Here is a 13024-nt window from a genome sequence, read left to right as displayed (position 1 = left end):
CATTTGTGGCACAATTCCAAGCAACTTAGGGACTCTAGCAAGTCCCAAATGACTTACCAAAACTTCCCAAACTGACTATTTGCACATAGAACTCCAAACTCAAGTTTTCACTACCTCACTTCCTTCAAATTGAGTTCTAACACAAGTAGAACTCTACCTCATTACCACCATACTCTACTAAATCAAATCTCTAACATCACCAAGTATTAAAATAACCCACACTAGTTCATAAACAGCCCAAAATTCACCAAATCAGTTATACAATGCTTTTTCCTATTTCACTACCTTAAGCTTCCATCTTACAGTAAACACCACTAACAGATTTCTTTTCCACTATAATAGTCCAATTGTGTACAATTCAATTCAACCATATCAACTACAACATCACAAACATACATATAAAAGATTCCACACATGACCACATCCATCAACATACAAAACATGCATTCCACCCAATTACAACTAACAAAAATCATGTTTTCCACTCCAACAGATTAATTATAATAACCATTAAACTCATACCACATTTTTCTATTTAAAAGTAGTTAACTAGCTTCCCTTACCTTAGAGAAACACGGCACGGCTCTAGAAAACCCCCAATCGATGCTTGCACCACAAGGAAACTCTAGAAAAACCTATAAATCACCGATTGGTGATAGGAAACCAACCTCAGAGCCTAAATTGAGTCAAGAATCAAGAAGAAGAAACCCACATCTCATGCAAGGCAGATTTCCGTGCATGATCACAGATTTAGGAAAATTAAGAAAAGGAAACGAAACTTACTAACTTAAAACAAGAAATTGATCGGTTGAAAAGAAAGCCTTCTACGCCAGGATTACCTAGACACCTTCTGATCGTTGAACAAATGATCCAAGTGTGAGAAAAGTTAGAGAGATGTGAGAGAAAGGGAAGAGAATAATGTTTTAGAGAGATAAAAATATTTTAGATAATGAACCGAGCTTTAGAAAGTTTTATTTATATTATAAGATTATTTTATAATAAAATATTCGGTCTCATTATTTTAATAGACCTATCTATTCTAATACTCTATTTTTTAGGTTCTTACAATTTTAAATAATAAAAATATTTTAATAAATTTTCAAAATTTAATTTCTTTGAAATTTTATATTGAAATTTTATCAAAAATTATTTCATATTATTTATAAAAAAATAAATTATTCACTAAAAAATATTTGGGTTGAAAGTTGAATTTGAGGGAAAAAAAGAAAGAATGAAAAAGAAAGAAAGTGAAAGTAGAAGAAAATAAAGAAAATAATTCTCAATGATCAAAATACCGTTATTATAATAAATATATTGTATTAAAATAATAAATTATAATTTTATTATTATTGTTGTTATTATTTTATAGTCTTTTTATAATTGTTACTATTATTTTTTAATTTTTCATTTTTTTAATAACAATAACAATAATAATGATAATAATTGTTATTATTATTAAAATAAATATTAATATTATTTTATATTTTTTATTATTATTAATTTTATTTTTCACATTGATCATTGTTACTATATTATTACTTTTTATTATTAATATTATTATCATTATTATTGGTATTATTTTATATCATATTATTAAAAAACATAATAAACTATGCAACATAATTAATTATACGTTATATAAGATATAAACGTCATCTTGAAGGTTAAATTATTAAAATAAGGATAAATATATAATATGCTTATTGCGAGCTCTTCTCTTTCCTTTTGAGGATGGAAAAAATAAACATTCTTTCTCTAAATCCATGATCGTCTTTCTTAACCATTTACTAAATACAAACATAGATTTTTATTGTTTTTGTTCCGTACAGCATTACATTTTTGTAAACAAACACTACTAGAGTTATTAATAGAATATTTTTATTATTTCTTATCATAGTTATTATTTATATTGTTAAGAATTTAGAACAACTTATTCACGTATGTTGAACTGAATTAGATTCTTTCACAGTGAAACGAATTAAATGAGTTTTACTGCATAATTATATGTTTGTGGTTCTATCTTTTTCTTTTAGACTTTTGACAATATCTTCTTCCATTTTTGCATGCCCCACGTCTCCATCTTATCATGCACGTGATGTTATTTATTTCATAGTTATATTTAATTAATTTCAATTAAAGGAGAATAATTAATTTCTTTGTTGGATGCCAGCAACCAGTTATAGAAAAAGGCCTGGATCATGAGGAGACATGGCCCCTTTATTTTGCAGTATAAATTCAATAGCATTAAATCAAAAGAGTAAAGCTATTATATGAGGACCAAGTTCATTCATATTTTACACAAATTTATTAAGTTTTTTTTTTAAATAATAATTAAAAGGTTTTTATATGTTGCCGACAATGCAAGTTTATCTTTTACGTCCCACTAACTGTTTCCAATCTCCTCTTCATTCAAGAGATAAATTGTTTCAAAATAAATATATAGCATAATTACTTCAAATATATACTTCATTTATAGACTGCTCAAATATAAAGACAAGATATTTTTAGAAAGAATGTGAAAAATTAAACCGAATTACCAAATTGTGATATTTTAAGAGTTTTTTTAAATTGCACACTATGCCTGTCTTATTATTTGTTTTGAAGTATTACATTAACAACCTTTATATATCATATTAACCTTAGTAGTTAAAAAACTTACATCATACATTCTTTATGAAAGAATGTGTAAACTTTAAATAATAAATATTGGAATCACACTGCTGTATTTATACAATATATATGAATAAGTAAAAATATTATCCTATCAATTGTAAGATTAAATTTCATTTCTTACCATGTTATTAGAATAATGAATTTGAATCTATCTTAATAAAATTTATTATTTGAATATTTATTATTTATTGAGTTTATTATATCGTTATCAAACTGTTATTAAATTACTTATTAATTTTTTTCACACTTCAAATATATATGTTTTAATATAAAAAAATGTGTTAAAAATTTTACATTAATTAATAATAAAATCAATTTATAATATATAAATATATATAAACCTTATTTTATAAATTAATTTTATAAAGTGAATTAGATTTAAAATCTATTTTTAATAAATAAATATATGTAAAAATTAAAAATATATCAAGAATACCAACCAAATTCACTCAAATAAAAACTTAAAAAGAATATTTCTAACTTTATGTTTTTCCTTAAATTATACCACACATGTCTAACCTCGGTATTTAATAGGTGAATTTTGTCTAAATTTTTCTTTTATTTTTCAATACTTTCTATTTTTAATGTTGTTAATTTTGGGGACACAGGTTACATAATCTGGAACCAATTTGTTTCTCAAGTAATATTATATTTCTAAATATGTTTAAAAATATCTAATCTATAAAAATTTACCATATGAATTTATAGGAAATAATGAATCCAAAGAGAATGAAATGATTATAAAAGAAGTATCTATTTCTTTCCTCACACACTTATACAATTATGTAAATTGACAAAAATTAACAGAAAAAGAAAAAAAACTTATAAATCTACAGTTTTACATAAATGTGAAAAAGGTGTTTTTGGACCTAATGACACGCATAAATCATGAATTTAAACGTTGCGTTGCAACACTGTTCGGTGTGGTACAAAGCATGTGTGTAAATGCATCTCCACACTTGTGTATAGAGACCTGTGATTTCCTTTCAACTTTGTAAAACAGTATATATATAATAATTATAGTTCGACAATTTTTTTCCATTAAATAAAAAAATAAAATAAACTTTTAAAATTAAAATCAGTTTAGGTAGAAATTAATTTGTAAACAATTTTATATAATTATATAAATTATTGAATTTAACTTATTATGTTTGGGTAATCTTAGTTTCTAAGAAAATTATTTTATTCATTTAAGAATATGTGGAAAAAAAATGTAGCCATATTCATAATACAATATTAGATCTCAGTTTGAATTAGATGAGTTGATACAGTTAGAGTTAGGCATAAACAATCGTGCCTCAAACTTTTAACACGAGATATACAATACATGTGTGAGTTTTTGTTTGTATGGCCATGTATGTGTGCATACGTGCCAGTTTCAAATTCTTATTAAACAAGTATTATATATATATATATATATATATATATATATATATATATATATATATATATATATATATATATATATATATATACTTCAACACTTTAGACTAGAGAATAATTTCTTTTATAGCATTATAAATAGTGCTGGTTCTAAAAAATCACCTACAACAGAGATTAAACATGAAATATTCTGCTAAAAGATTATGTTATTAATATTTGCTTGTAATATCATCATAATTTTCATATATTTAATTAAGAACACACCGAATTGGTCACTAAAGAAATATATTATATAGACAAAGGCATGTGGTTACTAGTGTATCAAATTCATAAAGCAAAAATAATTAAAATAATTTATTCAACCAAAATAGTACTTATAGACCACAAAATTTTCACATAGATGAAAAATAATGGAATAACTAATACTTTTAATTAAATTTAAGTAAGTGTAAAATGTATCGAGAAGTGATGACCAAGCATTTTAATTGAATGGGAAAAGACATGCAGCAGGTACCGTTACCACCTTAGTACAAAGAACCTAAAAGCCAATAGGAAAATGTATAGATTTGCAAAACAAAAAACCAAAGTATTCATTGTATTAAAATGTGAAAACGAATTTGATAGATCATTAATATTGCATTTTGTCATTTTGTGATCATATAATTTTAATTTCAACCAATCTGAATACATGTAAAACATTAAGCGCATGAATGACAAATACACTTATGAAAGGAAACCAAAAAGTCTCAGACCTATCAGTCAATGGAGTTAATATGAAAAAAAAAGTTATTTAAAAATGGACACCAATTAATTGTAAGACCAGAAGACCTTTTGCTGGTGTAAAACCAAAGTGCCAGCTTTGTGAGAAAGGAATTAATTTTCTTTTCATTTTACAAATAAGAAAAAGTTACAATTCATTTAGTAAAACTGGAAAAATTCTTAGGCCTCTTGATATCAGATAAAATTCATTATGAATAATGAATATTTGTAGATATTTAATATTTGTAAGTGAATATTACTTATAAACAAACATAGTACGTGTCATATTACTTCTACTAATAAATATTTATTATTTGTAAAAAGTTAAAATTTAATTTATATTTTATTAATTTATATTTAATTAATTTAAAATTGATTATACTTTATTAAATTAAATTTAATTAAAATTAAAATTTATTTTATTTTATATTTTTTGTAGTTTTATTTTAAAAAAATTTAAAATATTTTTTTAAAATATCTGTGAGATTAAAAAATACTGTGAGTATTTCTTTCTAAATGAATATCTCACAGTAATAAAACGGATAAGAAATGAGTTTGTTTTAGTAACAAGTACACAGTACCTGTGCGCAACCAATTCCCATAGGTAAAAGTCCTAATACATGATTAACTTTAATTGTAGAAAAATTAAAAAGGAATAGCAAAGAGATGATAAGTAACCCGTGCTAAAAGTAAAAAGAAAAAAAAAGGAAAAAAGAAAAAGCATGTATATTCAACTCTAGTTATTATTATGGTAGATAAGATAAGATAGGTAATGATGATAGTCATAGTTATGGATGTACTTGTAATGTACACTTTTGTTTCATTTGCAATAACTTAAAGTCTAATTCTCACACACACTCACACGCATTCTCTTTCTTTCTTTTCAAGACTTTTTTGTTCTTGATTTGGTTACATGGATCTAGGACTAGAACAACTAGAACAACCCATCTGCAGTTTCCTCCAGCGACATGTTCATGAGATCTTCGTTGCACTGAGGTGCGCCATCCTCGAAAAGCCAATTCTCCAGCAGCATCAGAGGCACTTGCGTCTCTACGTTTGGCTTGCTCTCCACCAAGTTCGTGTTCTCTTCTGCTGACACAGACTGTGAACGCTCGTACTTGAAGCTCCACAAGGAGTCAAACTGGTCCTGTGTGCATGTCACCGTGCTTTGTGTTCCCTCACTCGAACTAGACCCTGTGGTTACCATGTTGCTCATGGAGCAGTTTGTTTCGGTTTTGTTTGGGGATTTTTTCATCCAATTGTCCAGCAACCTGGCTATGTTTTCTGTGCTCGAGGCGTACAAGGATGATGTTTTGTTTGGTGATGTGGGGTGGGAAAAAGTGGAGGGTAGTTTAGTCTCAGGGAAGATTTGGGTTGGTTTGTCAAGGGACAAAGCCTCACATAAGGCTTGTTTGGCCATGTGGATATCTGTTTGAAGTCTTCTCTCCCACTGACCCTTTAGCTGTGAACAAGAGTTTCCCTTTTCGTAATTGTTACCTTCGTCATCACCCTCCTCGCTCTGCAACTTCTTCAGCTTCTTTTTCAAATGGGTATTCCAATAGTTCTTTATGTCATTGTCTGTCCTCTGTGGAAGATAGGAGGCTATTGCAGCCCATCTGCACCCATCACAAACACCTCACGTCATCATAAATTCATCTTTATCAAAATCCCATTATTATCAAACAGATCCCAAAACCTTTTTCTTTTATACAAAATTCCCAAAACTCAAGTCAACCTTTTCCATTCATGGCAGACAAAAATCCAACCTTTAAACTATCAAGCCTTTAACATAACAAGCAATACCTGTTACCCAAAAGGGCTTGGAGGTGGATTATCATTTTCTCTTCATGATCGGTGAAATTGCCTCGTTTGATTCCAGGTCGGAGATAGTTGGTCCATCTGAGTCGGCAGCTTTTGCTGCATCTCATCAACCCTGAAAAAAAAAATAAAAAATACCAAAGTTAATGGCATCATAACTTGAGCAATTTCATTTAATAAACAAGAAAAAGTAACCTAGTTGCAAAAGAATGAAAAAAAAAAACCGAAAAGAATTCTGAAGGAAGAAGAGGGAACAATAAAAGCATATGTTGAATTTTGTTACCTGTATTAGAGGGAACCAATCTCCAATTCCCGGGTCCATGTTCTTGAATGTAAGAGACCAAGATGATGTCTTCCTCAGGAGTCCATGGCCCTTTCTTAATCCCAATTTTGTCACAGCAAGGTGGTCTTCCCATCTGGTATAAAGGAAAAAGAAAAGTGTAGATAGTGATACTTTTTTTCTCTTGCTCCTTTTTCTTGTTTTGTTCTTGTATCCCTTGTGGATTCCTATAGAAGGGAGTGTTTGAAACGCAAAGACAAGGTTCTGCAACTGGGACTGGGTTGTCTATTTTCCATGAGTGGTATATATATAGGGAAAGAGAAGAACTTGTTGGGTTGATGGCTGACTGCAGAAAAAACTGAGGTGGTAAAATTAGGAAAAGGAGTCAAAACAAACATTTACTCAAGCATTGCAAAAGTCCACCCTTCTTCACTCTCTTTCTTTATTCACATTTCACACACAAATCAGTCGGCATTCATTATTATGGGAACAGTATAGAATCACTCACAGCCAAATCCATACTTCCCATTATGTAAAAACAAATCAAGTGTACAACTACTTAAATTAGTTCAGACTATATCTAAGTAAAATTATTTTATTTATTCCTTTTTATTATTTATTAATGAAAATAAAAAATCTATAATTAATTATTAATAAGCTACAATAAATTATGGATATTCTATAATAAATTAATTATGTATGTAAAAAATACTTCTAAATTATTATTTTAATAACATAATTTATTTGTTTTTTACCAAAAGACATCCCGCCAACTACATAATCTGTGCTCAAAATAGACTTTCGCGTAACAAGGAGTAGTCCTATATAATTTTAATTGATTATCAAATTCAAAATCAAAATAAGTTACCACTACCAATAAAATGTTGGTATTGGATTAGCTATCTTTACTTAGTGCATTTTGTAAGAATATATGATTACTGGTGAAAATTGAAAATTTTAAATTATAAAATTAGCTTCTAGATGAAATGTAAAATGTTGAAAAATGGAAAAAGAAGGTATTATATAAAAAATACCACTTTTTATTGATTCTCTTTTTTCTCTTTGTATTTATATCCTACTTTCGTTTCTTTGCATTTATTTTTATGACATTAAATGTATTTAGCTTTTAGTAGTGAATATTATATAATAATATATTAAAAAAAGTTAAAATTCTAAAATTACATCTTAGAAAACAAATATCTAAAGATATATGAAAAGAACATAATATCAAAATAAGAACGCTCTTTTATTAATTCTCTTACTTTCCTTTATATTTATTTTTGCGACATTAAATGCTTTTATACTACTAGCGAAAATTTGTAAGAGAGTATGACACTTTTTTCTTAAAATAAAACGTCAAATTTATTAGAAAATAATACTAATAATAAAATCACAGCTATTTTTATACAAGAGACAAATTTATTTTCAAAATTGATAAATTAAAAATAATATATACATATGTGTAGAAATGATTTACTATATATTATAATTTCATAAAAAAACATTTTAATTGTTGATTAATACCTTAAAATTTGAAAGACTAATTATTTTCCATTTATGTTTTTTATTATTTTTTCATAATTTGCTTACATAGTGTGAATGAAGGTGCGTCAAATTTTCATTTTTCTCCACAGAATAGTGTCTAATAATACGGGGTTTTGGTTATTGCAAGTTGTTTTCATGGTAATTAAAACTCAGACCTTGTGATATGTGCTTGATGATCGTGTGGTTCACAAGGTCTTCAAGAACAACCTTTTCAACCTCACCATGCTATCACCGGTCGGCATAATGAAGAAAGAAGAATGTTAGTAGTATTGTTTATTAATTTTTTTATTCTTCCAAAACTTCCTTTTATATTTATACCATTTTTTTTTTAATTTGGACTTGTCTTTTATTAATAATTTTTATACTTAATATTGGAAAAATACACTGAGGACATGTGGCCCGCTTTAAACTAGAAATACGACTTTCCGGTATCTTGTCGGTTACTAATTTAAGTTATGGACTGATTTTTTAATGATATAAAAATAGTGATTTTCTTCATATTTATCTTCTTATATTTTCACGTCTCCTTCATCAAATTTGATATTGGTCTGATGAAACTCAAATCTGATTGCATAAGCATTAACACTGTAAGTTTTGTCTTAGAGTTACATTTAATTCAGTCAAGATTCCAAAAATTTAGACAAAATCAAATTAACTCTGTATCAATAATAAATTTATATATATATATATATATATATATATATATATATATATATATGATTAAAAACGAATAAAAGAAATTAAAATTAAAATATACTGCCTTATACTTTTTCCTAAGTCCTAATATTTCCTTAAAAAAGTTTTTCTATCACGAGTTTAATTGAGTTGAATAAGATTGTGACAAATTTATTAAAAATATAAATTAAATTAATACTTTTTTTATTTTTATGCCAAAATTTTAATTTAATTTCTTTTAGTGATGTGGTTGAAATTTCTCAATTGAATACAAATTATAAAAAATAATATATTATAAGTTGCAATTTTCAATATTAGAAACAAAATATTTATTAAAAGTTGAGGAGTTATTTATCTTACTCTAATAAACTCAAATCTTTGAAGAAGAAAAAAATTGTAGGTTTTCTCTTGAATCCTTGATATAGCTTAAAAGGCTCTAGTTGTATAGAAATATTATTGATGATGACTATATTTTTAAATGGTACACATTCAGTAAAATCTTCATAAGGTGATATTAGTGACTTGTCATATTTTATTAGTCAATGGTACCTAATATAAATATTTTTTCTCATACGTGTGGACACAATACTAATTACAAATTATCCAAAAATTTTAACAATAATTAATACTTTCTTTCATATAAAATAATAATAATAATAAACAAAAGAACAATCACAAATCAACAATTGTTACTATCCATTCACCATATCTATTTAATCAAATGTAAACGTAGCACAATTTATTGATGTACTCTTTGCTCACATGTAAGAGTTTATGTTTCAGCACATTATAAGGACGGAAGTGACAAGGAGGTAAAGTCGAAAAATAATGTTTTTATTTAAAAGAATGAAAAATTAAATTCAAAACATTTCACCTGAAAGAAGAGGATGAAAAAAATTTAAGTAAGGTAGCGAGACAATCTGTTTAAGTCACCAACTTTTGATGGGTCAGGTCGGATTCAAATTTTTTTGACTCGCTAATAAATGAGTTAGGTTGGATTGATCCACTAAGTGGCCAACCTGTTATGGGTCAGACCGGGTGACTCCTTTTGACAGCACTATATTATATATTATATAAAATTTTGGAAATCATATTGACAAATAGATTGTATGGTTTTTTTTACTTGAATTGAGAAATAACATTTTGAATTGTATTGATAAAGAAATGTTTTGTGAAAGCAAAGAGAAAAATTGGCTCATGTCAATTGATTTTTAGTAATGTCAATCAACTAACGAAAAAGTTATTCAAGCAATATAAAAGTAATGACATTCAAAGCTAAGACAGAGCATTATCACTCAATTTTCCATTTAGTCACTCAATGATAAGGTTCCTTTCTCAAGTCATAATTCATAGCTTGAACAAGATGTCACATTAGTTCTCTATGCATTTGGAGTTTGGACGCTAAAAAAAATCTTTGGCTGCTTAAACAAATAAAAGGCTAAAATTATCAATCCTTCAAGGGTTTAAACACTTAAATACTAATGATAAAGCGAAGAGATTGAATCAATTATCTCTCCATATATATATATATATATATATATATATATATATATATATATATATATATATATATATATATATATATATATATATATATATATATATATATATATATATATATATATATATATATATATATATATATATATATATATATATATATATATATATATGAGATTGCTAATTTACGTATGCTCTTTTTTTAATTGGTACATTTTAGTAATGTGTACCGGGTTTTAGTAGACAAAAATACTCTCATATATTATGAATTCTAAGTTTTAAGGTCAAGGGTATTTGAATAATTTTCATTCTCAAAACTAAAAAAAAAAAACAAGAAACCCAGAAACCTTTACTCACATCCTTCATTCCTTTCAACCCTTTTTCTTTCATCTTTCTCACTCCAACCTTTTCTTTGTCATTCCTATTGTAGCTCCAACTGAAAAAATCATAAACACTCGTCTAACCTTAATCCACCTTCCTCACTTATCCAATTTGTTTCTCTTTCATCTCCATACTCTCTCACCGACACACATCAATCCGCGACACCGCAGTTTGTTGCCCTTTCTCTGTTTGTTCATTTGTTTCCACTTTAATAAAAAAATATTCAAAACTGCTTTGTTATTAAAGTGGAAAACAAATGAACGAACAAAGTAACAACAACAAATTGCAGTGTTGCGGGTTGCTTTTAATTAACTTATAACTCTTTTCGAATTCGAATCTAAGAAAAAGATGAAAACAACTAAGATAAAAAAGAAGAATTTGAAAAATGATGAAAGATTTCGTTCCAATTTAATTGAATATAGTACAAAAAAGATAGTACAAAAAGAATACATGGATTTAGAACTATATTTCATTTCAAATTGCAAGTATTTTAGTTTTTTTAAAGTATTTTTTATGATATTGTTACCCCAACCTATCCATGAATCTAAGAAATAGCGAGAATTATTGATTTCTCTCGATATCTCTCTCAATTCGAAAATTCAAGATTTGAATTTATGTCCTTTCATGGAATCCTCCTAATTGCATTGATTTATCCGAAAGATTTCACTTCAATTGGAATTGTGTGAGTAAGAGAGAGTATGGAGATGAGAGAGAAACAAATTAGATAAGTGAGAAAGATGGATTAGGGTTAGGCGAATGTTTTTATTTTTTCAGCTAGGGCTACAGTAGGGATGACAGAGAAATGTTGGAGTGAGAGAGATGAAGAGAAAGGGTGAGAAGAATGAGGGAGGTAAGGGTTTGGGGGTTTCTTGTTTTTTTTTTTTTTTGAAAATGAAAATTATTCAAATACCATTGACCTTAAAACTTAAAATCCATGATATAAAAGAGAAACAAATTGGATAAGTGAGGAAGGTGGATTAAGGTTAGGCGAGTGTTTCTGATTTTTTCAGTTGGGGCTACAGTAGGGATGACAGAGAAAAGATTAGGGATGACAGAGAAAAGATTAGAGTGAGAGAGATGAAAGAGAAAAGGTTAAAAGGAATGAGGGAGGTAAGGGTTTGGGGGTTTCTTGTTTTTTTTTTTTTTAGTTTTTAGAATGAAAATTATTCAAATACTCTTGACCTTAAAACTTAGAATCTATAATATATTACGGTATTTTTGTCTACTAAAACCCAGTAGACATTACTAAAATGTACCAACTAAAAGAAAAAAGAACATACCCAAGTTAGCAAACCCCTTTATATATATATATATATATATATATATATATATATATTAATAAAATGTTGTTATAACTTTCAAGTGTTACTATAACACTTATGCAATATCTCATATGTGGAGTATTGATTTAGAAAGTTGAGCAATGTTAATTCTTTTTCCTTTGGAAGAAAGTTTCTCAAGTGGGAATATTGGCTAAAGCAACCTTTCTTTGGTTTTATAATTTTATGTATAATGAATTTAAAAATTTTATTTGGTCAATAGTGGATCAAGATGTGATGCATAAATACATACATATACGTAAATTAATTTGGATAAGAAATTGTAAATATCCATAATGGTATTCTTTCTTATATATGTTTTATGCTTCTATGTATTAAAGCTTGATAGATTGAAGTTTGAACAAATCTTGTGTTTGATTCAGATTGTGTTCTTAAACAACTAAGTATAAAACATAATTTTATGCATATTAAATCATTTAAGATACAAAGGATCAATCTAGCCCATTAGATGCAACTTGTTGAACAAATGTAAGCATTGTTTAATATATGTTTCACCTCACAAATGCGATATGAACTAAGAATAAAATGCATAAGAAAGTTCTCATTCATATTCATTTCAAAATCTTTAATTATTCATATTTTTTCTCATGTATATCACTTGAATCATCAAACTTTATGTTGATCGTTATTCATTAATTTTTCAACATATTACTTGAACCATCAAACTTTA

The 13024-nt window shown here is 27.0% G+C and overlaps 1 protein-coding gene across 1 annotated transcript; it reads right to left on the bottom strand.

Moving 5' to 3' along the window:
• Positions 1–5540: 5540 nt before the first annotated feature.
• On the bottom strand, positions 5541–7310 carry LOC108344827 (myb-related protein 306). The gene is made up of 3 exons (XM_017583336.2): positions 6917–7310; positions 6619–6748; positions 5541–6431 (listed from the first exon to the last, which is right to left on the bottom strand). The coding sequence occupies exons 1-3, from the start codon at positions 7047–7049 to the stop codon at positions 5750–5752; spliced, it is 945 nt and encodes a 314-aa protein (XP_017438825.1). The 5' UTR covers positions 7050–7310; the 3' UTR covers positions 5541–5749.
• Between the last annotated feature and the right edge of the window lie 5714 nt (positions 7311–13024).

The sequence above is a fragment of the Vigna angularis genome, chromosome 4 (genome assembly GCF_016808095.1).
Source record: "Vigna angularis cultivar LongXiaoDou No.4 chromosome 4, ASM1680809v1, whole genome shotgun sequence".
NCBI lineage: Eukaryota > Viridiplantae > Streptophyta > Magnoliopsida > Fabales > Fabaceae > Vigna > Vigna angularis.
Note: the sequence above shows the minus strand (reverse complement) of the source record. Positions and strands in the feature narration are given on the sequence as shown.